The sequence below is a fragment of the Spermophilus citellus genome (assembly GCF_964194105.1).
Source record: "Spermophilus citellus genome assembly, chromosome: 3".
NCBI classification, from domain to species: Eukaryota; Metazoa; Chordata; class Mammalia; order Rodentia; family Sciuridae; genus Spermophilus; species Spermophilus citellus.
This window is the reverse complement of record NC_138184.1, coordinates 22,056,334-22,083,971: the sequence shown is the minus strand read 5'-3', so window position 1 is coordinate 22,083,971 and position 27,638 is coordinate 22,056,334. Positions and strand designations below refer to the sequence as shown.

Sequence of the window (27,638 nt, the reverse complement as noted above, 5' to 3'; positions counted from 1 at the left end):
AGTGAAGGTGCCAAAACAGCAGTGGGTCCGTGGTGGACTAAAGAAAACTCCTGGGACGTGGAACCAGCTTTCTGTCATCAGCATCACACAAAGGGCTACAAATCTCCAAGTCTGAGCTAAGTCAACCCCAATCCTGGGATTTCCCTTGGAGGAAATCACCAGACTTCTTTCCTGTCATTAGTCTCTCCCTCCAGCAGGTTGAGGTGTCTTTTAGCGGGATTTCAGTTAAACAATGTTCTTGTGGTCATTATTTACACTGTTCTTCTAGTACACCTTTTTCTTTATGTCTGAAAAAATAAATCTCAAACCCCATCTAGATGTTACAGGTAACCACATTCAATCAAGTATAGATAATAAGTATAGATAATATATTAAAACCACATTCAATCAAGTATAGATAATATCTCCATTGATGTACAGGTGGGTGGGCGCAGAGCTTCACCAACAAGGGTTCATCTTCAGCGACTGCTTCTTTATTGCTTGTTAAATGGGCATCACAGTCTCAGACCCAAAACACATGGGGTGCAGGCTACACAGCAACACCAACATAAAACTGACTCAAAAACAATATATTTTAAAGCTGTTTCTTATCAAATTTTAAAGCTTTTTTTGTGCGTGTGCTTTAATTTAAAAGGATTCTTCTCTCCTCTGGACTTCCCATTCTATCTTAACTGCCTCTTCAAAATTATCTCCCAGGAAAACTGAAAACTTATCTGTCAGGTATGTAGAAATTTTTAAGATGCAAAGTCAATGGAGATATAACCTTGAAGTTTATGTCTGAGGATGCTGCCCATATACTTTTCATATCCAGATATTTTGTAGTTGGTTAAAAATAGAAAATTCTATTATAAGAAAATAAAGTTTCTATGGCAACATTTTCCCAATCCAGTTCAGCGTCATATAAACTTGTGTTTCTTAAAATCATACCAAGGTAGCTCAATAACAATACCAATAATAACCAAATCTGAATTCTCTAAAACTACATTCTTGTTTCCCCACCAACTCAATCACTCTCAAATGGTTTTCTACTTTAAAAACTATCAAAATAGAATTTTAGCTTATCAAGTTACATAATTCAACCCAAAGTATTCCATGCAATTGTGGTTGAGTTATTCAGATTCCAGACTTCTACCAAAACAACCAAAGAGCAAACTCCCAAATAACCTCCTGGGCCATTTGAGCCTGACAACCCAGGCTGAAATTTCTGGAGACTTGAAGGATGGATCTCATTCTGAGCTATACTTAGGAAAATGATGACCAATCAATTTTTTGACAATGAAATAAACTTTCCAGACCATGTATCAGTTATAGCTTAATAAAGTTTTAAAAAGTTAACATTACTATTAATAAAAAAAATGAGGTTCTTGATCTAAGTAAGATTATCAGGAAAGATGTAGAGGAGTAATTAACTTGGGGGCCTTTGGGAAGAGGCACACTGGATCACATAGTCATCACCATTAAAATGACAGGCATTCAGCTGCTATTTCAAAGGCTGATGCCAGGAGTTTCTGCCAACTGGGGCTGGGAAGTATGTGAATCCACACCATCTGCCTACTCCACTTTGTGGTCAATTGTCAGGCATCCAGAAATTCTCAGGTCTGCTCATGCTTATAAGCTTATGATCCAACAGTATTGATTAATCAATTAATTTTCTGATAAAAATATTCTGATATACCCTGCAAATAAATATACAACATTTCTGTACCCACAGTCCCACCACCATAAAAGGTTATCTATAAATTAAGTGACCTCAGATTCCTTAACCATTTTCTTGGCTTACTTTTGTCTTCACCCTAAATGAAGTTCAGTTTATATCCAAAATATATTTAAATATTTCAATGGTATATCAAACCTAAGTTATCAAAAATGTAAACAAAATTTACCTAGCTTATATCCATGAACTATATGTTTAAGTTTTTAATTCACCCTGTACTGACCCTTTGTAAAAAACTAACCAAGTCACATTTACACTATTTACGTTTTAAAGTAGTTGCTTGAAGACAACTGCCAATTACTAAAACTAGTATTATTGAATTTAGTAGTTTATTGTATCATTTAATTTAAAAGACCAAAATGTTTCCATTCTGATCTTCCAATAATTCTCCTTCTGAGTAAGCCCTCGGATTCTGCTGTCCTAAGTAAACATGCTCAACTAGAGGTTCTGCAATGATGCTCAGCACACAACCAAGACCAGGTGGGTATTGAGTGACCTCATGATTTCCACAGCACCTGTTAGAAATCCCCAATCTCGGTTTTTCAGTCCAGTTTAGTTGAAAGGAACGTTAAGCATGGAAACTTGAGGTGAACTTGGAGAAGCAAGAAGGGAAACACAGATTGACTCTCCAAAAAAAATCAAAGGATCCATGGTGTCCTCACACTCCACAGTCAGACTGCTTTTCCTGAAGCTGTCTTGTCAGTATCTGGTATGAAGACAGAAAAGCCACTCCTATGTGGAAAAGGATCTGCCAGAGGTTCCTCAGCCCATGCAGGTACACATTACCCAGGCAAATAAAGAGCAGCATCAGCACCACCTTCATAGTCCTGGCTGGACTGTAGAACAGGTACAAATAACACTGAAATGAGACCACACAACACAACCAATCAGAGATAATCAAACAGCCACAAGATTAGGTGCAAGAGTCACCTCCTGCAGGTGTCACCAACAGCATCATTTCACATGCATTCACTAATTAAATTATATTCACTACAGTGAAGCTTGAACTTCCTGGTTAGGCTGCTGCTGATCTTTGGATGAAAGACAGGATTTGAAAAAGAGGAAAGTGAAACAGATGTTGACAGGAGGAATGCTGGAAAGAAGCTGAAGACATAAAAGATGGTATCCAGGCTGTGGGCTGCGGAGGAGAGGGAGAGGGTTGTGGGGAGTGGGCAGATAGCCAGGGTCTCCCAGCAGGACTGACTAGCCTCCGAGGGAAGTTTTTCTTCAGGGAGCCATGACAGGCAAGCAAGCCGGTGAAAGTCATGATTTTACTATTTTGGTTTCTCCTGAGTCACAACCTCAGTTCCCTTGGGCACGTTTTTTTAATCACATCTTCAAAAGCATCTCTGAGTCAGAGAAAGTTCTCCCAAAAGAGAGAGTAACGTATTTCATTTAGGGTGACCTCACAGAAAAGGGGCTATTCTTATTCTGCAAAAGCTGGAAAGAGTTTTTTTGTTCTTTTTTTAAGAAAAATAAAGCATATTCTCAGATCATGAAGCAATCAACAAGGGCTTAAGCTACAGCAGGGGAGAGAGAAAGAGAGATCCAGGATAGGAGCACAGCTGAAGGAATGAAGATGGAACTATAAGGTCCCTGCAGCCCTGAAATGCCAGCTCTAGAAAACTGTTGCTGGCTATACCCAAGGTTTTAGAGACCAGATTCCTAAAAAGTGAGTGCATTTTTAATCTAGGGTTGAAAGCTTCTTTTGGCGCAATCAAGTAATTCTTGAAAAAAAAAAAATTCTAAGATGTGTCCTGAGAACAGACACTTTTTCCCCCCGCGGATGTGGAGGGGTACCAAGGATTGAACTCAGGGGCACTAAACCACTGAGCCACATCCCCAGCCATTTTTTGTCTTTTGTTTGGAGACAGGGTCTCACTGAGTTGCTTAGTGCCTCGCCTTTGCTGAGGCTGGCTTTGAACTTGGGACCCTCCTGCCTCAGCCTCCAAAGCCGCTGGGATTACAGGCATACACCACTGTGCCCGGCCAGAAATTTTAATTAAAAAACAAAACAAAAGCAAAAAAAAAAAGCTTAAGAATGTAAAGAAAGTATTAAAATTTTATCAAGGATGGAGAATTTGAGTTGGGTTTTTGCTAGAATTAACTCTGCCTACAAGGAATGCAAAAGCTCCTTATCATGCTACCCCTTTTAAGTACTCAGCTGGTATGAAAATAACTAAATAATAATCCAGACCTCTAGTTATTGTACTAATTTTCCTAGGGATACATTTGAGTCAGAAGGTATTACTATTAAAGAACCTGTAATTTTTTTGTTTTTTACCTAGTCATAAGTTTAAAAACCACATCTTCAGGGCCAGGGTTGTAGCTCAATGGTGGAGCAATTGCCTAGCATGTGTGAGGCACTGGGCTCAATTCTCAGCACTGCATATAAATAAATTAATTAATAAAAGGTCCATCAACAACTTAAAAAATCAAAACAAAACACATCTTTCTGCTCCTTATACAGAAGGATATTTCTGCACTTGAATTGTCCCAAGAATAAACACAGGGTAACATCCTGCCTTACCCTGCAACCTCATCCCTCCCTTCTAGAGAATCAAACCCAAATTCCTAGTTCCTATTCCGCTGTTTTCAGTGGCCCTGTGGCCTTGGACAAGTGGCTTTCCCTTTCTGAGCCTAAAGTTCCTCCTCTAAAATGAGAGAATTAGGCAGGATGGGCCACAGATCCTTTCACTTAGTACGGTCCAGGATTTGAACCAAGGCCTTGGTAGAAGAAAAGCAGGATCTAAAACTTGCCGATAATTCCAGAACAACCAAATAAGGCCATCAACACTTCACCCACCTGGAAAATACAGGCTACGAAAGGAATAAGAAAAGCCAGAATGTTTCCAATTTCCTCACGGGCAACCTAAAATAAGTACAAGAAACATAAGGAAAGAATATTTAGATGAAACACTATAACCCGGAGCATTTTAACCCTCATTCAGTGTGGTATGGCTGACAGCACAATGAGACCTAAGTCCCTCTTATATACCAGATCAGGGTCTGGCATGCAACTATTTTCAATGAACTAGATAAACCATGTGCCCTCCTGTCCCCACAGATCTAAGTCCTCAACCTGTATTGAGCCCACAATCACTCCACCTCTCAAAATCCTACTTTTTTTGTCAATACCACAATTTCTCTAATTCCTCCCAGCCCCAGCCATTGCCACATCCTCAGTGCTGTCACCACACTACGCTTTGTACCACAAGAGTCCTCAGGGACAAGGTCTTAACCATCTTATTGGCATCTCTTCTAGTTTTACAAACAGTTGGCAAATATCTGATTATTAATAATCAAACAATTAAGAGTGGAAACCACACCAAACACTGGTCAAAGATGAGATGTGTTATCAAGCAAATACACTCTGGCTGCCACTCTCCACACTCTCCTCAGTCTCTGAGGTCCAACATCCACTGCACTTTAGACTATGGCTTCCACATATGAAGGTACCAGCATTATAGCTCTATCTTTTAAAACAATATCTATTTGCTTATACTAATAGTGATTCTGTTCCTTTAAAAAGTATTTGAAATTCTTCAAAATCCAAAAACATATTTTAAAAAGCATTGAGCTGGATATGATGGTGCACACCTGTAATTCCAGCTACGTGGGAGGCTGAGGCAGGAGGATCAAAAGTCTGAAGTGAAACTGGGCAACTCAGTTAGACTCCATTTCAAAATAAAATAAAAATGGCTGGAGATGTAGCTCAGTGGTCGGGCACTTGCCTAGCATGCACCAGGCCCTGGGTTCAATCCCCAGTAACAAATCAAAGAACAATGAAACAGAAAGTTGCTCTGAGATGAGCAGGCGAACAAAGAACTCTATCCTATCCTAGTGATACAGGTCTTTACAAATCAGACTGTAGGACAACCTTTTCCCAGGGCAAAAAGAGACTTAACCTTAAAGTCTGAATCAGATGTTTGCCATAGGTGAATAATCTATGCCCTGGAAAGACACCTGTATTCCCAAGGAAAACAAGGTAGTCCAATATCCTTGAATTGAGTTGTCCATTTTATACTAATATCCCAGCAGGCAATTTCCATGTATGTTCAACTTACTACAAAGTACAAAATTTTTTAATTTTCACTTGAATTTTAAAAATTTTAAACCTCAGTGCATAATAACTTTATAAATAAAATATATCCTAGTTTCTTCTTAGATGTGTCCTTCAATTTAAAGTGTTTAAAAAAAAAAAGAGGATACCTGTAAAGAATGTTCTGCGAGATGAACACCACGAATGAGGTTCAGAGCAGCGCACATGATGTTGAGGACGAGGGAGAGAATCCCCAGGGCTGTCACTGGCTCCATTCGGAAATTAGGAGCTTCACAATGAAAAGAAAAAATAAGTGTCTATAGAGAAAATAACATCTATATGAAAGAAAGACAAGCAAAGCCATTAACTAGACCTCCACTAATGATAGGTTTATGATGTTAAACACAAAATTACAAACATGCTAATTTTAAAAGCAGCAGAAGTTAGAAGAAAAAAGGCAAGAAATGAAGGACAGAATGGACCTGGGAATCTGAGGTGAGTATCTTCCAGAAATAAGCCCTTTTATAGGCAAGTGCAGGTTTTCAAGTGCCTATTTCCTTTCCATTTAGAACAGTGTTCTCAAACAGAGTGATTTGCTGCCCAGAGGATATTTGATAATGTCTGGAAACATTTTCTATTGGCATCCAGCGGGCAGAGGCCAGGAATGCTTCTAAACAACCTAAAATGCACAGGTTAGCCCCCAACAGTAAAGAATGGACTGGTACAAACATGTCAATCGAGCATAGATGGAGAAACTATGATTTTAAACAACTTCTGCTATAAGAGAGGACCATGGCTTTATTTGTATTGGGTGTCAAATTCTGATAGATTTTTTTTTTGGTGGGGGTGTGTACCGGGGATTGAACTCAGGGGCACTCAACCACTAAGCTACATCCCCAGTCCTATTTTGTATTTTATTTAGAGACAGGGTCTCACTGAGTTGCTTAGTACCTCGCTGTTGCTAAGGCTGGCTTTTTATTAGATGCCTCAACCCCCAGCTTGTAAAATATTCCACTCTTTTTATAAAGACAATATTCAGGGTAATGTGTGCATCTAAAGAGACTGATGACAAATAAATGTGTTTTTAATTCTAAAATAATAGGGAAGAGGAGGGGAAACATTGATTATTTAGGCTATAAGCTGTTTCTGGAATTGTAATTAGAACAAATATTCCATTCTCTCCTGAAAGATAACTGTTGAAGTGGATTCTGTTCACACAATTAAATGGTGTCCCACCCATTCTCTTGCTATGCTCTTCTGAAATCATCCTTTCTTGTCCTTACATTTCTCACACTCGTGTGCATGTGTGTGCTCATGAGCATGTACACACACAACCACACCCACACACACTCTCATACCCCTGGCCACAACACAACTTATGCCTATTGTTAGTGTGTTAGAGTTTTCACTGAGTAATTCAAAGTTCCTATTAGAACAGAACATGCTACCTGTAAAGATCTAGCCTCAGGACAATAAGATGAGTCAAACCACAGTAAAAATGTCCTAGAAAGAAGGCAAGCTGACACTTTCTGGATTTGCTCCTCTTATCTAAGTGTTTAAAAAACAAAACATATATTATAAAGTTATCCCTGTGTTTAGGGAGAAACTTGGGATTCAATTACCCAGTCTTCTTTCTACAAAAGTTAAATGTTCTCCCAATACAAATTAGAACAACTTACTGAGTGGCATGAGAGCCAATCTAAGAACTTACTGGTTGAAACATATTAAACCAAAACACAATGTTAAGCCAAAACATGAACATTTTTAATACACCACTTTTTAAATTCAAGCAATGAGTTTAGTACAAAATAGTTAAAAACGAAATAATTAGACTGTTACAGTATAGACAGCTCTATCTCTCAGGGGATTCAGCTCTTACACCATTATGGAATTCTTAGAATACCTTAGTAAATATCTACTTTAAATATTAGTTTAACTTTATGTGATTACAAAACTAGGAATGCAAAAAATCATGCTTCATTATGTGCTAAGTGGCTAATGGTGTTAATTCCAAAGTTACAAAGCACTGGGCCACTGTGATCATGTCATTAACATCACATTCTTCAGATGAGGACTGTGAAATCCACTGGGACAGAGGGAGCTCTCCAGGTCTCATGGAGAGCCAGACAGCAACAGCACTAGGAGCCGTGGCCCCTATCAAAACATTCATTCCCACAGCCCTCTCTCCAAGAAGGTACACAGGGATTCTCAGTGGAGATTTGCAACATTTCATTAAGTGATGAGGTAAAAATATGTATAAATCCGTGCTGGGATTGTGGCTCAGCGGTTGAGCGCTCGCCTAGCATGGGCGGGGCCCGGGTTCGATCCTTAGCACCACATAAAAATAAAAGTATTGTGTTGTGTCCATCTACACCTAAAAAATAAATATTAAAATATATATATATATATATATATATAAATCCATATGATTCAATGAGTAGCTTCTAGTGAAAGAGAAGGTATATCATTTGCAAAATTTAAACTTACAGATTTCACCCTAATTAAGAAAACAACCTCCGAAGTCACTCTTCTCAACTCTTGAATTTCATCAAAAGAAAGTATCCTCTCAAAGCTACCCACTATCAGAACTGTCAAGGTCTATATAATGAACACCTAGAAACAGAATCAGTCTGATTTCTTCCCAATATATACCCTCACATCTCAAGTATACATTTCTAATATTAAAAAAATCTATTTGAAATACATAGAATCACTTCATATTCATCAATATCAGAGAAAATCAGGCCACTTACCAGGCTCCGAGTGCATTGGTATGTGACCGTTCATCATCCCATTTGCCACATCTGTGTCCTCCAAAGTAAGAACCACTGGAGGCTGGAACTCTAGCTCCTCCTGAATTTTCTCCAAGCTGCTCTTTATCTGAGAGGAACTTACATAGTTAAAATGCCACTTCATTTTCTGAATGATGCTGTCTGGAAAAAGAGAGCAACCCAAGTTGAGCATTCTCATAAGAATGGATGTTTAGTAACATTTGTACAAAGTTCACATTTCTAAGCAAGCTAGTAAGTCAGGCAGATTCTGAAGAGTTAAGTTATATATGCATCAAGGTCAAATAATTATTAAATATCAACATAAGTCTGATCAATCTCTTCAAAGTAGAATGATTAAAAAGTAATTACAGAGAAGGCAATAATGCATCATAGGACAAAAGTGACAAGGGTGTCAGGTAGAAAGGGGCTGGAGTCTTAGACAGTACAATCTTAGGTGATTCACACAACATCTCTACCCTTGAAAATGGGGCCAGTTTTTCCTAACTTGATTATCTCAAAAAAAGCTTGTTTGAAAGTACAAGTGAAAATGAATATGTTGTGCAAACTAGGATTACATATTTGAAAGTGATTGATTTTAATTCTTTTACGTTACTCTATCACCAAGTCTTAACAAGCTTTTGAAGTGAAACTTGCTATGCAAAACAAAATAATGTACAATTCTAATATCAATGAGCTTTGACTCTTTCCACTCCCATTCAATAGTGAGCAAATGTGGTGCCAAGGAAGGGGCTCCTATCAGATCAATCAAGCACACTGCTTTGGAAGAAGGGCACATGCAGAGATGAGGGAAAAGAAGAACCCAACTCCACTCCACTCCAAATCAACAGAGAGCCAAAGGCTTGCTGCAGCTGTGGTCTGCATTGGGAATAGTGTGTTCTCTTCAAAAGGAAAAGTGGGGCTGAAAGCCTCAAGAGAGAGCAAGAGCCAGAGCTCTCCATCTATCACTGGTCTACCAGAGTGGGTCTGGCATACTAGGAAGCTCCCCAGTTCCTTCAAGTGACACCAAAAGAGGGCGCTGGTTCCATTTCTAAAAAGCCAGCAGGCAACAAGAGGGAATGTGAGGCTATCAATCACAGTAGCAGCCGGAAAGCCCAACTGGCAGCATTTCCAGGTGCCGTCCCCTGCCTGACCACGCGTATCAGATGCTGCCAGCTTCTTGTTCAAGAGCATCACAGTGACCCAGAATATTCCCCAACCCCAAGAGCTCAAAATGAGCCACACTAACAAAAACCAAGCACTCTCTATGATTATCATGTTGTAGTCCAAAGCCCCTAAGCCTCCACAGGACCTTTCTAGCAGAGCCTAGAAAAGAAGTATCCTTTCCAGAGCAGGGCTTCTCAAAGTTAAGAGAGGAGGACCATATTTTTCTTACTTCCAAATGTTACAGACTGATACTTTTTGATAAAATACCATTTTTTAAAATCACAGGAATGTCAAATTACAGTAAGTTTCTGAATACTTTTTCTCATTTTCTGTGCTTACATCATGAAAGAAGAACACTCTGAGTAGTACTGCTCTAGTGTAGGGGTTGGCGAAACTTTCTTCAAGCACCCAACAGTATTTTAGGCTGGGGGGCTCTGTGGTCTCTGTCAGGACAACTCAATGGTGCTGTGTGGGGCAAAAGCTGCCAAAGACAACTCATAAAAGAATGAACATGACTGTGTCCCACTTTACTTGCAAAAATAGGCAGCTGGCTTCTGGACCACAGTTTGATGATCCCAGCTTCAGAGGTTTCACCCTTTCTCGACCTCCCCCAGCTCCCAAGACATGAAAAGCCAGAGTATAAAACCTGAAGGCCTTCTAGTCCATTTTAATGGCTGTGAAATCTCATGATGTGAGGCTCTTTTTCAGAGCCAGGTGCTTGTGCCTCTCAGGGCTTTTCTATATGATCAAAGCTAAACCTCAATTGTAAGTTCTACACATCAAATGCCACAGGAGAGAACAGTAAACATGAAAAAGGGTTACAAACCAAACTCGAGAAAAGCATACGGCCTGGAGGCGAGGCCAATGCAGGTGGTGTCATAGGAAGCTGTGAATTCCCACCACAGGGTCTCCAGGAAGCAGAAGGCCATGGCTGCTGGATACTGGCGGGAGCAGATAGCCATGCAGGCCAGGTCCCCAGAAGAAGAAAAACTGAAATAAAAGGGCAACATCTGCATAACCAGGAAACAAATTCATGTGTTTCCCCCCCCAAACCCAGATACAACCTCCTCTCACCTCTACCCTTGCTTGGCCTCCAACAGTCTTATAGCTGCCTGTGGCATACATATTATCTTTTCAGCCAGACCAGTTTCTAAGATTGTTTTTCTTAAGACTTCCTTTAAAATGTCTAACAGTATTAGTCACCAACACTGTGTGATTACTCACTTATGCATGCATGAGGGATGCATTTTCTATTAGGGAGAATTAGCCTCCAACTTCTCTACACTGAGAATAATGTTTTCCTACTTTAATCTACCTCAACACATCTTCTAATGTTAAATCACTTTGGCACCCAGAAATAAATCCTTGTTGTGCATTTCTACATATTCATTATTAATCACATGCTAGGTTTAGTCTGATAATGTTTTATTTAGGATTTTTGTGTCTATGTAAAATTAGACTGTTCTACAATTTTCCTTCCTATGCTGACTTCATCTGGTTGTGGTATTAAAGTTATTCTGGACTCAAAAAAAAATTCCATTTCTTCTTTTTATACTCCTTTTTAGACTGCCATGCTATCATTTCACTTTTGGGGTTGAAGGGGTCTAGTTCACCTATTTGGGATGTCTACTAGCTGCCGCTCATGATGGAATATCTCCTCGGGGATTATCACTTTTGCTCAAAGTTCTCCACTGTGGGGCTTGTCATTTTCTGTCTTTTGTAACTACAAGTCTCTACATAAGACCTCAACTTAAAGAAAAGGATGACTCTCCTTTTGTCAGAAGGAATTCTCCAGAAGGGGCCTAACCTCTTTAGGACAGAGGTGTTTCTACATGAAAAAGGACCCCTGTTGTGGGTTGAATGTGTCCCCCAAAAAGATACCCTGAAGTCCTAACTTCCAATAAATGTGATTTTATCTGGAAATAGCATCTTTGCAGATGTAATCAGGATAAAATGAGGTTATACTAGATTAGGGTAGGCCCCCATCCAATGATTGGCACTCTTACAGAAGGAAAGAGGAGGCCATGTGACCATGCAGACAGACAATGAAATAATAATGTATCTGTAAGCCAAGGAAACCAGGGATTGCCAGCAACCATCAAAAGATATAAGAGGTATGGGAAGGAGTCTTAAAGCCTTACAGAGGGAGCAGGCCCTGAGATACCTGGATTTCAGATTTTTGGCCTTCAGAACTATAAGAGATTCTGCTTTTTGCTATTTGAAGCCAGTGTGTGTTAATTTGTTGTGGCAGCCCTAAGAAATTAATATGACCCTTCAACTGTAAAAAACTATGATACTGGGCTGGGATTGGTAGCTCCATGGTAGAATATTTGCCTCACACGCATGAGGCCCTAGGTTGGATCCTCAACACCGGAAGGAAGGAAGGAAGGAAGGGAGGGAGGGAGGGAGGAAGGGAGGGAGGAAGGAAGGAAGGAAGAAAGAAAGAAAGAAAGAAAGAGATATTGTGTCCAGGTCTGGGGTTGTGGCTCAGTGGTAAAGTGCTTGCCTAACACATGTGAGGCACTGGGTTCAATTCTCAGCACCGCATGTAAATAAATAAATAAACAACTAAAAATATTTTTAAAAAAGACATTGTGTCCATCTATAACTAAAAATATATTTAAAAAAAAAAAAGCTATGATCCTGCTCACCTGTAAGATAAGAAAGTCTTAGCTCTGGGAAAATAATGGTGAATATTCAATTCAAAATACAAATGAGTAGAATGTTTTATATTCCTTTTCCAAAAAACTACTGAGGTACCCAAGATTTCATTCTGAAACTGTAGGTTTCTTTTTACTGAGAAATATAAACTTCAACAGAGAAAAGGTGTCCTATCTGAGGCACAGCACACATTAGCTCATCACAGCCTCATGAAGAAGGGCCAGTCAAGGAAGGCAGGTGCTTTCAGGCAAGCAGAGAAAGGAGCTGCAAATGTGGACAGATGCAGCTCAGCTTTTTGTGCCTGAGCACTCAGAGTCCACACCACAAAGTGACAGCTGTAGGTGCTGGCCATCTGACACTGCCGATAGGACACAGACCTTCTTACCTGATACCATCACTTAGCCTGGACGGTCCCTTTTGTTTTTATGATTCTAAACCTGAATTACCCTAAAAGGACTCCATATTATCAGATCAACTAAAAATCTATGATTCAAGAAAAGCAAAATGGACTTGGTAAAATAAGACTAAATACTACAAAACATAGATGTAGTGTCTATAACTATCTATAAAATTTTGATATTTTAAAACCTGTCTTGCCCCTGATTCCTCCACAAAATAATTGGCTTCTTGCTCTGAGTCCTAGAATAAAATGTGAGAAGCTGACCTCAGTGCCTGAACAGCCTGCATTCAAATCTTAGCTCCACCGCTTGCTAACAGTACAGCTTTGGTTAAGTGGCTTAACCTCAATTTCCTCCTCTGTGTAATACTGCTGCTTGCCTCATAAGCCACAGGAAGCACAGGAACAGTGCCTGGCATACAGAAAGCACTCCACACAATTACCTGTTATAGGATTATTATGACCACCTGAGTCCTACTTCCACTGGGATTTTTTCCACTGTATTCTGTTCAGTTATATATTTCTCTTCTTCCTTCATTAGACTGTAAGTTGTTTGAAAACAAGAGACCTACTCACTAATTTTTCACTCCATGAATCCTGTCACATAATAAAAATTAAAATGTGAAAAAAAATTTATTTAATATATTTTTTTAGTTGTAGATGAGCACAATATCTTTAGTTCATTTATTTATTTTATTTGGTGCTGAGGATCGAACACAGTGCCTCATACTTGCTAAGCAAGCACTCTACCACTGAGCCACAATCCCAGCCCAAAAAACAAGAATTTTAAAGTAAAAAAATTAAAACAAGGGGCTGGGGCTGTGGCTCAGAGATAAAAGTGCTCACCTACCATGTGTGAGACACTGGGTTCGATCCTCAGCACCACATAAAAATAAAATGAAGATATTATGTCCACCTGTAACTAAAAAATGAATATTAAAAATTAAAATTAAAAAAATAGCTCTTGAAGATAATAGCTATTAAGTATTTTAATTTCCTTGGCTTTCTCTAACATTTTTCATCTATCATCTCCTCTTCCTCCTTATCCTTTTCCTACCCTGAATCTAAGTACAGGGGGAACAAAAAACAACTAACAACCTAAAGCCAGAAAAACTGGCTGAACTCAGGTCTTCCAATGCTTGTGAGCACTCCATTAACAGAAGCCAGCAGTTGGAACAGCAATGCTTGAGACCCTGAGGACACCCAAACCATTCTTAATTCCATTGTTGTAAACACACAACCTAAGACCACTATCTGACACCATATCTACTCTTAACACACATGGTGATTAGCATAATGTGACTTCAATGTGTGGAAAAAAGTAATCTAAATTCTGTTGCTGTTCTGAAAAAGCGAATATGTTCACTTACTGTATACAAAAGTCACAGCTTTCTGCAGAGCCTCGACCTGGATACTGGGCCAGTCGCAAGGCTAAAGTCTTGAGACGTCTCCTGCATTCCAGAAAATCTTGGGTGTGGTAAAAGTCAGTAGAGGCTGAGAGGGGCAGTCCATCCCTCACCCGTACCACACTGGCAAAAAAGATCATGGACATGGTCCACAAGAGAAGTCATGAGGACACCTAAGGGAAGCAAGGTCATCCTGTTAGTGCCAGAGATGCACCCACCCTCCAAACATGTACTCCATGTTGTTTCACCCTCAGCCCCACTATAACCAAATGTTGCTTTTATTATTATTACTCTGCCCTCTAGAGCTATGTGGATCCCAATTTTCCTGTCTCTTTTTCATTTGTAATCCTTCTTTTCCTTCCAATTAATGAATATCTCCCTTTCCAGCATTAAACCAACTGGCATGAGGGGTAATGGGATAGAGAAGCAAGGGGGCAGTGATACACTGTCCATTTGTCTCATTTCCACACACCTCCCCTTGGTGAATAAACATGTGAAAAGCCCCAGGAGTGACAGCAGTTAACAGTAGGACACAGTGCCAGACAGACCTACAGAGACAGGAAGTACCTAACACTGAAGAGGTGGAGATAGAAGCCTAATGATCTGCACAACTCAGGTCACCCAGGGTGGTAGGGGCTAAGCAGTATAGTTGCCACATCCTCACCTAAAGGAGATGGAGGAAAGTGGAGAGATTCTGAGCATTTAACCTAACGCTGGTGACAAAGAGAGCAGAAGGCAAAAATGGGACTGAGCAAGCATGTCCTCCTGAATTTCGGCAAATGTCTGATACAGAGCCAGTCTTCAAAATGATGACTGAGTCCCTACAGATGGCTAAAGGAAGTCATTTAACAAATTATATTAGAGTAAAACACTAAATATTTAGCTATGATATGGAACACATTAAGAAATAAAATAAAATGGATCTAAGCCCTCAAGGTGCCTTTGGCAAATTAGAAAAAGGTGCCTCTCAGGGTAGAAACAGGCCCACACCAGGTCAGCTGGCAGAGTCTGGCTGGGTTGAAGCCCCACCTGTCAACTCCACTGGATGCTCTTACAGGGCATAACCTATACATCTTTGTGTGGCAGCCCTGCAGCAGGGTTTAGTGAGGCGGCCAGTATAACTTTAATGTGTCTGTCCAAGTATGCACATATCCTGTTTCACAGATCCTGTTTATCAGGTCTTCTACTTGATAGCATGTTAACAGGTATACTGGTGAACTTGTCTTCCAAAGAATTCAAGTGATGCAACCTGACTTGGCATCTCAATTCTTCCTCTTCTCAAATACAGGAGCCCCCAGCATGTACACCACCCCTCACCTCTGCTCCTCTTCACAGTCTACACCTGGGTCTATGATGTCACTTTTTTCATTTCCTCATATCCAAATCCACATCAAGGGCTGTCTCGATTCACCCACTACATAAAACCTCCCCAGACGTGTCCAACTAGAAGCCCTCTCTCCCTCTTGTAAGAATCTAAAGAGACTACTTCTCTGTTCTCTGTTGCACTAATTTAGCATTTCCACCACCTAAGAGTGAGTTCTAAGAACAAAGATCACATCTGCAATGGAGGAATGAATGAATGATTATTCCATTGTACACATGAGAAGCTGCAGTGATAACACTGTCCTTTTGTCCTCTTTCTGCATACCTCCCCTTGGGGAGTAAAACTGTGAAAAGCCCCAGGAAAAAATACATCCCTGTGCAAAAGCTACTGAGTTTCCAGCAGGCCCAGGCCAACTGCCAGAAGGTTCAATGGGCTTTAACCCTTGCTTGACCAATGCTGAGACCTCTAGTACCAGAGAGAAAAGGAAGGCACAGGAGTATGAAAATTAACTGTGCTATCTGCTATACTTTTATGAATGTTTGAAATATTAATTTAACAATTTTAAAAGAATGATATGGCATGAAGTCCTAAGAGAGTTAGGCAGAGACTACAAGATCAATTTATTTTTTTTTTTAAATATTTATTATTTTTCAGTTCTCGGCGGACACAACATCTTTGTTGGTATGTGGTGCTGAGGATCGAACCCAGGCCGCACGCATGCCAGGCGAGCGCGCTACTGCTTGAGCCACATCCCCAGCCCCTACAAGATCAATTTAAACCAAGGGTTTATAACTCCAGTAAGACCCTTAAACCATGACATAAAGACACTCAGAAGAAGAAGAAAAATATATAATTAATGATATACTGAAAGTCAGAACAGGACAGAAACACCCTACAGCAAAATAAGAAAGGTCCTTTTGGGAGACAGAGTAAACTCTTGTAAAGGAAAGCAAGTGTGCTTTTATTCCAACTGTTAACCCCCAAACAAGCTCTGTAGTGCTGTCTTTTATGGAGTATCTACCACATGCCAAATGTTGTGTTAAACCAGTAAGAAGAAAAAGGTTGCATTTCTGAGTGCTAGTAATCCCAAGAATCACTTCTATTCCTCACTAAACGATCCAAGCCATTTATGAGTTATCATGAGACAGGCTATAATCAAGTAAGAGATGATGATTATGAAAAAAAAAAAGTGAAGTTCTGCTTCTGGAAAGAGAGGTAGAAGAATTTTCCAACTCTTCCCATGAGATACAATTTACAAACCCTGAGTATTATATATGTAATAAATATGCAGATTCTGAAAGGTGGAGAGGAGATGACAGCCTGGTTTGGACCTTGGGCTTTGAGGAATGTGAGTTTGGTGGGTTTTCTTTTTGCATCACACATCCCAGACTTTGTGTGGGAGAAACTAGCAACCAGAAACAACAATGGGCAGAGATATCCACCACTACCCCCCAAAAAAGTCATCATAACAACAAACCTCGAAAAGGTACAGTTTAGCAAATCAGAAAATTTTAAGATAAACAACCCTCTATTCTAGTCCAACACCACAGGGTGAAGGGGGAGGAGTGGACTGCACTCTGCCAGGTGTGGTGGTACACACCCCGTAATCCCAGCGGGAGCTCAGGAAGCTGAGGCAGGAGGATCACAAGTTCAAAGCCAACCTCAGCAACTTAGTGAGGGCCTGACTAAAAATAAAATACAAAAAAGGGCTAGGGATGTGGCTCCATGATTCAGTACCCGGTACTAAAAAAAGAAAACCTACAAAAACGAAAAACTACACTCACCACAGACTCACCAACAAAGGCCCAGTGAAGAACCTATTTACCCACTCTCGCCTTGCAGAGAGTGGCTTGCCCTCTACCTCCCATCCTGTGGAGTAGTGAGACAGGAGGCCCAGTGGGGAGCTACAGGGCAGTAATGCGCTATCCCCTCCCCCTACATTATTAAGGCAATAAACTGCCCATCTCTGCCTAGCAATAAGCAACCCCTTTCCCCTAGGTATCAACAGAGGCCATGCGGGGAACCTGGATTTCACTGTTGCCAGAGTGGTGTCAACAAAGGTTAATTTAAACACATATTAATTATACATTAAAGGGATTCACTGTGATGTTTTCACACATGTGTATATTATGCCTTGGTCATGTCCATCCAGCCTTCTGCATGCTCTCTCCCCTCGGCTCTCTCCCCCTCCTCTCTTTCAGCACCACACCGCCCCCCAGTCCCTCTTCTACTTTCAGGTCTCTCTCTTTTTTTTTTCTTTTTTAAACTTCTACATGTGAAAGTCCGATACTTGTTTTTCTGAATCTGCTTTATTTTGCTTAACACAATATCCTCCACTCCATCCAATTTCCTACAAATGACAGAATTTCATTATTCTTTGTGGCTGAATAATAATCCATTTTACATATATCTTTTTTATTTATCCATTCTTCTGTTGATGGGCACGTGGGCTGACTCTATAACTTAGCTCTTGTGAACAGTGCTATAATAAACATAGGTATGCAGGTAACTCTTTTGTAAACTGACTTCATTTTCTTCAGACATTAACTCAGGAATGGAAAAACTGGATCATATGGTAGTTTTTAGTTTCTTGAGGAATCTCCACACTGTTTTCCATAGTAACTATACAAATTTACATTCAAATCAACAGTACATACCAGTTCCTCTTTCTTTATAACCTCAACCTGACTAGCATTTGCTTTTTGTTTTTTTTAATAATAGCCACTCTAATTAGGGTGAGATGGAATGTAGTTTTGATTTGCATTGCCCAAATGTATTAAGATATCAAACATTTTTTATATTTTTCAGCCATCTGCATTTCTTCTTTTGAGACATGTCTGTTGAAATCTTTTCCCCATTTTTTATTGGATTACCTCTTTTGATGTTAAGTTTTCTGGGTTATTTACATTCTGGATATTAATTCTCTGTCAGATAAATAGCTGGCAAAGATTTTCTCCCAATCTCTAAGTTATTGCTTCACTCTGTACCTTTGTGTGCAGAAGCTTTTTAGTTTGATATAAGCCCATTTGTTTTATGCATTTGCTTCCTTGCTTTTGGATTCCTGTCCAGGAAATTGTTGCCTGTGCCAATATCTTGAAGTGTTTCCTCTGTTTCCTTTTAGTGGCTTCAGATCTTACAATAAGGTCTTTGATCCAATTTGAGTTCATTTTTGTGCAGGGTTAGATTGGGGCCTAATTTCAATCTTCTAAATGTGAATATCCAATTTTCCCAAGCACCATTTATTAAAGAGGCTGTCCTTTCTACAATGTATATTTTTGACACCTTTGTCAAAAACCAGTTGGCTGAAAATGCATGAATTTTTCTGGATCCTCTATTCTGTTGCACTGGTCTCTGTATGTCTTAATGCCAATGCCATGCTTTTTGTTACTGTGGCTCCGTAGTATGTCTTGATATCAATGCTGCCAGCATTGTTCTTCTTGCTTAGGATTGCTGTTGGGTCTTTTTATGCTTCCATACAAATTTTAGGGTTGTTTATTCTAGTTCTGTAAAGAATGTCATTGGTATTTTGATGGGAGTTACACTAAATCTGTAGATCACTTTTAGTATGGGCATTTTAATAATATTAATTCTCCCAATCCATGAACATGTAGGTCTTTTCACATTTTTTTTTTACATTTCATATTATCCAGATCTGATAAAATAATATCTGAACTGTCCAAATTCCAACAAAAAACCACCGGTCAGTACATGCCTGTAATCCTACAGATCAGGAGGCTGAGGCAGAAGGATCGCAAGTTCAGCAAAAGTGAGGCACTAAGTAACACAGCAAGATGCTGTCTATAAATAAAATACAAACTAGGGCTAGGGATGTGGCTCAGTGGTTAAGCATCCCTGGGTTTAATCTCTGGTACCAAAATAAATACACAGACAGATAAACAAATAAAACACTATAAATATTTAAAAGTTATAGTCTATAATATATTTGAATTATCCACAGGAAGGCTAGATAGAGAAACAATAGACAACAAAAACCAGATCAGAAAACAAAAATAAAGGGCAGACTCTGATACATTTCTGATTACACTGAATATACATTATCTAAATACACATTTAAAGAGAGACTGCAGAGTAGATAAAATATACGACCCAATTTTATAATATCTGTATGAAATTAACTTCAAATATTAATATATAGTCAGGTTGAAAGTAAATAGATAGAAAAATATAGCATGCAACATTAATCAAAATAAAGCAAGGGGTGTGGATATAGCTCAGTAGTAGAGAGCATGCCTGGCATTCCCAAGGCTCTGGGCTAATCCCTAGCACCACAAATAAATACGTTTTTAAGAATAAAGTGAGATCCTGATGCAATGGTGCCCACCTGTAATCCCAGTGACTTGGAAGCCTAAGTCAGGAGAATCACAAGTTCAAGGCCTGCCTGGGCAAATTGGCAAAACTATCTCAAAATAAAAAAGGGCTAGGATGTAGCTCAGTGGTAAAGTACCCCTGAGTTCACTCCCCAGTATAATAATAATAAATCATAACAACAACAACAACAACAACAGTAATATCAATAATAATGCAAGAGTTATATTACTATCAGATAAAGCTGACTTCAGAGCAAACATAATTTCCAGGGAAAGAGAGTAATATTACATAATAATAAAAGGATAAACCCATGAAAAAGACACAATAGTCCTAACCAACCACGTATGCACCAAACAACAGAGATGCATATAGGTGAAGTAAAAACTGATAAAGTAAAATGAAAATTAGACAAATCCAGAGTTATAGTTAACCTTTTTCCCAAAAATAAAACTAAACCAAAAATCAGCAAAGATACAGAACTCAACGACATTATCAACCAAAGCATATAATCAACATTGATAAAATATTCCCTCCAACAACAGCAGAATTACCTGTAAGCACCCATAGAGACCTTATCCTGGGATTTAAAATAAACCTTAATAAATTTCAAAGAATTCATATGGAGTGTGTTCTATGCCCACAGTGTTTTCCAAGAAATTAACAATTAAATTAACGCCTGAAAACTAAACACACATATAATATAGGGATCAAAAAGAAAGTCTCAACAAAATTTGTAAAAATACAATGATGCTAGGTATGGTGCCACGCTCTTGTAATAACCACTACTCAAGAGCCTGAGGCAGGAGCATTGTGAACTCCAGACCAGCTTTGATTTAGTGACACCATGTTTCAAAATAAAAAATAAAAAGGTCTACAGATATAACTCAGTGGTTGAGTGTCTATTTTAGTCAGCTTTTTCACTGCTATGACTAAAAGACCTGAAAAGAACAATTTAAGAAGGAAAAGTTTATTTGGGGGCTCACGGTTTCAGAGGTCTTAGTCCACAGACAGCCAGCCCCATTCCTGGGGGCTCAAGGTGAGGCAGAACATCATGGCGGAACAGTGTGGTGAAGGGAAATGACCCAGGACATGGCCAAGAAGCAGAGAGAGATTCCACTCACCAGATACAAATTATATACCCCAAATGCATGCTGCCAAAGCACATCTCCTCCAGTCATATCCTACCAGCCTATAAATACTACTCAGTTAATCTCAATCAGGGGATTAGTTCACTGATTGGGTCAAGACTCTCATAATTCAATTATTTCACCTCTGATGTTCTTGCCTTGTCTCACACATGAGATAAGGGGACATCTAATATCCAAACCATAACAGTGTCCCTGGGTTCAATTCCCAGTACTCCCCACTTTTATAAAGCTGGATAATAATGGAAATATATCAAATTTTGTGGTTCACAGCTAAAGCAGTACTGAGAGAAGAATCTACAGTACTAAATGCTTATAACAGAAAAAAAAAAGTCTCAAAACAATAGGTTAGGCTCACATGTCAAGAAATTAGAAAACAAATCCAAAGCAGGAAGAAGGAAGGAAACAATAGAGATGAAAATAAAAACAACAACAAAAAAAAAAAAACAGAGAAAATCCATGATACAAAAAGCTGACCCTTTGGAAAGATCAATAAAATTAACAAACCTCTACCAAAACTGACAACAAGAAAATAAGAAAAACCAAATTACCAATGTCAGGAATAAAATAAGGGATGTCACTACAATTCCACTTCTGGCATTTATCCCAGAGAAATAAAAAAAACGTATGTCCCCTACACAAAAACCTGAGCATAACTGCTCATTACAGCTTTATTTGTAGCAATCAAAAACTGGAAGTGAACAAAATGCCCTACAAATTGTACATAGTACATTCATACCATGAAAAATGCTATGCAGTAATAAAAGAGAATTAATTATTGATACAACTAGGATGGATCTCAAGAGCATTGTGCTGATTGAAAAAGGTCAACATCAAAGGTGACATAGTTCATGAATCCTTTTATGTAACATTCTAAAAATGACAGAATCATGGATGGAGAACAGGATGGTGAGGAGGATGGGAATGAGCATGACTATGATGGGATGGCAAAAGGATAATCTTTGTGGTGACAGAATAATTTGGTATCTGGATTGTGGTGGTGATTACAGACATTAATACATAATAAGATGGCATAGTATGATATATATACTTTATACTGAAGTCAATTTCTTGGAGTTGATGGTGTACTATAGTTATGTAAAATGTATCCAATGTGGGAAACTAGGTGAAGGGTCTGGCTGGGGGACCTCTCTGCACTATCTTTGTAACGTCCTATGATTATAATTATTTTAAAATAAAAGTTGAGGACTGGGGATGTGGCTCAGTGGTAGAGCTCTTGCCTGACACGCATGAGGCCCTGCATTTGATCCCCAGCAACACAAAAAATAAATAAGCTAATAAATAAATAAAAGTTGAAAAACAGAATTAACTTAAGGTCCTTCATGTGCCACTCAAATAATGCTCATACTTCATTTTTGTTTATATATCATTTTTAAATATTTCCACCAATATCACAATTGTCTTAACGACTAATTCACTGTAGTTCTGATTGTGAATGGATATTGAAGGGTGTGCTTTATAATGAACAGCTCTAAGACTATAGGACATTTTCAAACTGGAAGATAATATAATATCAGTACTTGATATTATAAAATAAAGCTGCTTGAAGATAATTAGTACTGAATTTAAAACAGGAAAGCAATGGTATGAATCTGGAAAATCAGGTCACAATTATAGAAAGAATAGTATAAATTCTGTAAGGACAAAACAACTAAGCAAATGAGTGAATGAGAAGGCTGTCTAGTTTTTGTTCACTGATACAAGAAATGTAGGTGTGCACATCCCTTGCCATAATTCTGAACTATATTTTGAACACTTTCCCACAATAAATCTTCTACTTAGAAAACAAGAAAGGTTTATACAGATGGAATTCTGTTTAGGTAAAAATGTGAAGTAGTAGTCAAATACACAGCATCCATATGTGTTTTTCCATATTACTAAGTTTTGTATATTAATCTGCCTCTAGCATTTTCTCTACCACTTCCAATCATCTATTCATAGATTATCCCTATTTTACCAGTAAGAACTTTATGCCACTCTTGTTCCTGTTATTCCCACTCCTTTTTTTGCCCTAAAATCCTACCGCTAAATCCCTACCACATACGGGGAGAGGGCCTGTGAGAGATGACTGGGCACTGCAAAATAGAAATTTAAACTAGAAAAATAAGTTTAATTTGGCACACAAATTTGTTAAAATTATTTACCATAAGGTGTATCTCCCACTCTTCAAATATATCATATAGAAGACAAAACTTGAATTGTGTCACCCCCAAATGGATTCTCCTATAGCCACAGGACTGGGATACTGGTCACCTAATTTATAGATCCTCTGGGTAACTTGGAGATGGGATGGAGAGGAAAATAGAGGTCAATTATGATACTTATTAAGAACTTAGAAGAGTATGAAACTGAACTTGATAGGAATTAATATTATAGTCATCCTTCTGTATCCATGGGTACCAATTCAGCAGATCAACCAAGCTCAGATGCAAAATATTATGAAAAACTGCATGTATACTAAACATTTACAGGCTTTTCTTCCTGTCATTATTCCCTAAATGGTACTATATAAAATAGTGTTTACTATTTTATGTAAGAAATCTAGAGATGATTTTGAAGTATACAGGACAACGTGTATAAATTATACACACTGTATATGCCATTTTATATAAGGGTATTGAGCACAATCCTCTGAGGATACTGAGGTACAACTGCATATGCCAGGCACTGTGCTAGGAACTTTTTTATATTGATAATATTATTAACTGCTCATAACTATCTATGATACAGGCATAAACTACACTGGACATGTGGGAAAACTCAGCTCTCAGGCTTAAGAGGTAGAACTAGGATTCAAACTCAAACTTGCCTCATATGATCTTTCCACCACATCCTGCCTCTCTAAATCCAATTTAGCTACTCCATTTCTCTAAATAATTCTTTCTCCTAGAGCATCAAAACACACACACACACACACACACACACACACCCCTCAACAACAACAATCAGCGATACTTGTTGGTAGAAAAGGAGACTAAGGTTACACTTGTTAAGAACTGCCCTTACCCACTAGATTCCCTTAGTCAATATTCTTCTGACCATTAGTCATCTTTGGGATACAGCTGATCTCTAAATTCCTTCTAGGACTAAAAAACAATGGGACCTCAAGTCGTCCTCTAAGTCGTAAATACAATTAAATTAGATGTTTAACAACATTGTTTACAAATATTTTCCTGAGGAAACTACTGCCAGTTTAATTTTATTTAGCGATGTTAAATCACTTCCAACTATTTCCATTTTATTTTACTAAAATTTTCTTTAACAGAATCAATTCTTTGCAAAACTTAAGATTCTATTGTGTGCATGTAAGAATATGTAACAGATCCCATCAGTATGCACAACTATAACGCACCAATAAAAAAAAAAATTAAGATTTACCCCATCCATTGGTTCTGAATTGTGATTTTTTTTTCCCCGATAATGTCACAAATTTCACCCATTAGTTTCACCATCGGGAACATTCTTTCGTGGCTTTGATTTCTCCAAACCTAATGCTTCTCTGGAACGCTCTAATTTTCTGGCTCTGGAGGTCTAAGTAATGGACACAAAACCTGAAATGAAACATCCTACACCTGAGGTTCCGAAAAGCTGGTCCAGGGTATTCAGCATTTGGTAGTGCAACTCTAAAGACACGCTAAGGGGAAGTCTGCTATTCGAGTAGCAAATAGTCTGGGCATAAGCTTTGTGGATACTTAAGGAAACAATCGTCTCCTCCCTCTCCTAGGATACTCCTCCCACTGAGGGCAGGGCTGGGCGCGCATCTGTCAGTCGAAGACACTCTCAGGCGAGCGCCAGGATTTGTCCAGGGGTCCAGAGATCCGCTGGCGGGAGAAAGGGGACCAAGGACTCGGGAAACCCCAAGGGCCCCACGAAGCCCTACGGGTCTAGCCAGGGAGAGGGCGGGGCGAGCCCGGGCCGCCTCCACCTCCAGGCCCGCCCTGCGCCACACCCGACCCCGCCTGTTTTCGGCTAACGGACCTCGCGCCCGCCTCCGCCGGCGGCCCTCACCTCGCCCCGACGGCGGCCTTCAGAAGTCGGCGCCCACCACAGTTTGGCCGCGCCGCCCGCCGCCTTCTCGGCAACCTTAGCCCATCGGGAGGACCCGGCGCAGGACACCGGTGGCCCGGGCGCAGGTAGGCAATGGTGCGCACGCGCCATCCACGAGTTACCATTCGCTACTGCTAGGCGACACCCGCACCCAAACAGACCAATCCTGGCGCGCCTTCACAGCCCAGTCCCTGCAGAGTCCGGAATTGAAGCGTTCTTAAAGGGCTGAGACCCAAATGCTGAGGGGGCGTGACTGGAGCGCGCGTTTCCCAACTCTCTTCCCATCTCCTGACTCTCACCCTCGCGGGTTTGAGGTCCAAATCTCGCCTCTGGAGGTGCGAGGAGGCTTCGTGGTCTAAGCTCGAATTCTGCCGGGCAGCGGACAAGACCGACGTCTGGAGGCTGGAAGGCTCTGCCTGACTGAGCGACTCTCCCGGGCGTGGGTTTTGCGGTCTGCGCGGCTGGGCGGGAGCCGGAGATAGGCAAACCGAAGAACACAGCCCACTGCCAGCCTGGAGGAGGTGCCAAAGTCCGACCCCTGAGCGGCACACCCCAGATGGGGGCGGAGACACCCATGGATGACTAGATACGTGAGAGCACAAAACAATTAAAACCTGCATAAATACAAACTACTCAGCTGACAGGAGCAGGATTTGAAGTGGGGTGGGGTGGGGGATTTGCAGGCACTTCTAACCTTGACTCAGAGGATTCCCCCGAGTAGCAAGCAATAAGTAGGCAAAGGAGAGCGGAAATAGTAGTAGTCACTAGGCAGAGAGGAAGTGTGTTTCAGAATGAGAGATCAGCATATATAAAGAAATCTATGTAGAAGGCAAGAGAGCTCCTCAAATTAGAGAGATAGAAAGAAACCTGGAGAGGGGAGAATGGGGATTTAGTGTTTAATGGTACAGAATTTTATTTGAAAAAGATGAAAAAGCTCTGAAAATGGATAGTGGTGATGGTTGCACAACAAGGAAAATGTTAAATGCCATAGAACTTTACTGAATAGCAAAATGTATGTTATGTATATTTAACATCCCTTTTCCCTTCCCCCCCCCCAAAAAAAAAGAAAGAAAAGACATCCAAAGTGTAGAGAGTAAAGGAGAGGAATGAGAGCCATTAGAGAGAATAGAAGGAGCTGAATCATGGGGCCCTTTTCACAGGCCACAGTGGAAAGTTTAGATTAGCAGAAAACCATATTTGCATTTCGTAAAAAATCACTTTTGGTTGCTAAAGTTAAGATTAAAATAGAGACGGCCCAATGAAGCTGTGGTGGAACTAACCTCAGTCATCTGGGCAAGAAAGGATGGAGTTGGAGTGTGAAATGGGATGAGAAGAGAACACAGCAGACTGCAGAGAAATGAAGAACATAATCATCATGCCTTGGTGACCAACTGGATGTGAAGGATGGATAAGGTGGATTCAAGAATGATGCCACTGTTCAGCCTTGGAGGGAGGGATGAATAGTGGAGACATTCACAGATATGGAGAATGCTGGAAGGAAGTCTGGTTTGGAAAACAACACTGATTACAATCTCTGTCTTAGACAAGCTGAATTTCAGGTACCTTTGAGACATCTTTGTAGAATATTGTGATGCTGGTTTTGAATGTCACCTTGACTGAATTAAGACATACCCAAATAAAGGTGGTAAAACTTTATTTATGTATATGTCTATAAAGTGTTTCAGGAAGAGACTGACATTTTAATTACTGGAAAGAGTGAGGAAGATCTGCCCTCACTCAATGTGGATGGGCACCATCTAATCAGCTGAGAGGCTGGATAAAACAAAAAGACAAAGGAAAGAGAAATTCACTCTCTCTCCTCCAGAACTGAGACATCATTTTTTCTCCTGCCTTTGGCATCAAAATTCCACGTTTTCCAGCCTTTTAACTCTGGTAGTTTCACTAGTGACTCCTCAATTTCTCAGGACTTCAGCCTCAGACCAGGAATTACACAATAACAGTCTCCCTGACTCAAGGCCAAGTCCAAGTCAAAATGGACTTGACTGAACCACACTACTGGCTTCCTTGGTTCTACATCTTATAGATGGGATTTCTATATGGGATTTCTCCACCTCCATAATTATGTGTGACAATTTGCCTAATAAATCCCTGTCCTATAGCTATATATAGCCCATTAATTCTGTTCCTCTGGAGAACCCCCAGTAGAGGTGTCAACATAGCAGTTGGACAGACAGGTTCAGTGTAGAGGTCTGAGCTGAACATAGACTTCTGAAAGTCATTATCACATGGGTGGAAATGGAAACAGAGCTTACAGAGAGACAAATTACAAAATAGAAACAGAAGAGACTTGTGTTAAGAGTCCAAGATGGGCTCCAGATATCACTGCCTCCTGTGTAGTCCCCTCCCACAATGAGTCAGAACTGGACCATGTGATAATGGGACTAAGTTATAACAGGCACAAAGGAGGAAAAAAAAAAGGTGATTCAGAGTTGGGGAGGAGACTAAATTGAACATGCCAGGGCTAGATAAGGAGAGAAAACAGGTGCTAGACCTACAAAATTCTGAAGCTTTCAAATGTGGAGCTTTGGGCTTTTAGAACCTTGATGTGAGTGGGCCCACATCTAGAATAGGGCCTTATACTTTTGACTGGTGCAGG

At 39.9% G+C, this 27,638-nt stretch overlaps 1 protein-coding gene across 3 annotated transcripts; it reads right to left on the bottom strand.

The window, feature by feature from the left end:
* Nucleotides 1-376: 376 nt before the first annotated feature.
* On the bottom strand, nt 377-27,056 carry SEC22C (SEC22 homolog C, vesicle trafficking protein). Of its 3 annotated transcripts, none has more exons than XM_081284827.1 (8): nt 24,953-27,056; nt 17,080-17,164; nt 14,120-14,328; nt 10,518-10,681; nt 8,510-8,689; nt 5,927-6,045; nt 4,521-4,586; nt 377-2,573 (listed from the first exon to the last, which is right to left on the bottom strand). In XM_081284827.1, the coding sequence occupies exons 3-8, from the start codon at nt 14,299-14,301 to the stop codon at nt 2,373-2,375; spliced, it is 912 nt and encodes a 303-aa protein (XP_081140953.1). In that variant the 5' UTR covers nt 14,302-14,328; nt 17,080-17,164; nt 24,953-27,056; the 3' UTR covers nt 377-2,372. The 3 variants fall into 3 exon arrangements, with proteins under 3 accessions (XP_081140953.1, XP_081140952.1, XP_081140951.1); XM_081284826.1 differs by having other exon boundaries at nt 24,983-27,055; XM_081284825.1 differs by lacking the exon at nt 17,080-17,164 and having other exon boundaries at nt 24,983-27,044.
* Nucleotides 27,057-27,638: the final 582 nt, after the last annotated feature.

Coding starts and splice junctions, on each gene's coding strand:
- SEC22C (XM_081284827.1), bottom strand. CDS start 14,301: ATGTCCATGATCTTTTTTGCCAGTGTGGTACGGGTGAGGGATGGACTG. Junction 8,690..10,517: donor GTATGCTTTTCTCGAGTTTG/GTTTGTAACCCT, acceptor CTCTTTTTCCAG/ACAGCATCATTCAGAAAATG. Junction 2,574..4,520: donor TCGTAGCCTGTATTTTCCAG/GTGGGTGAAGTG, acceptor GTCTCATTTCAG/TGTTATTTGTACCTGTTCTA.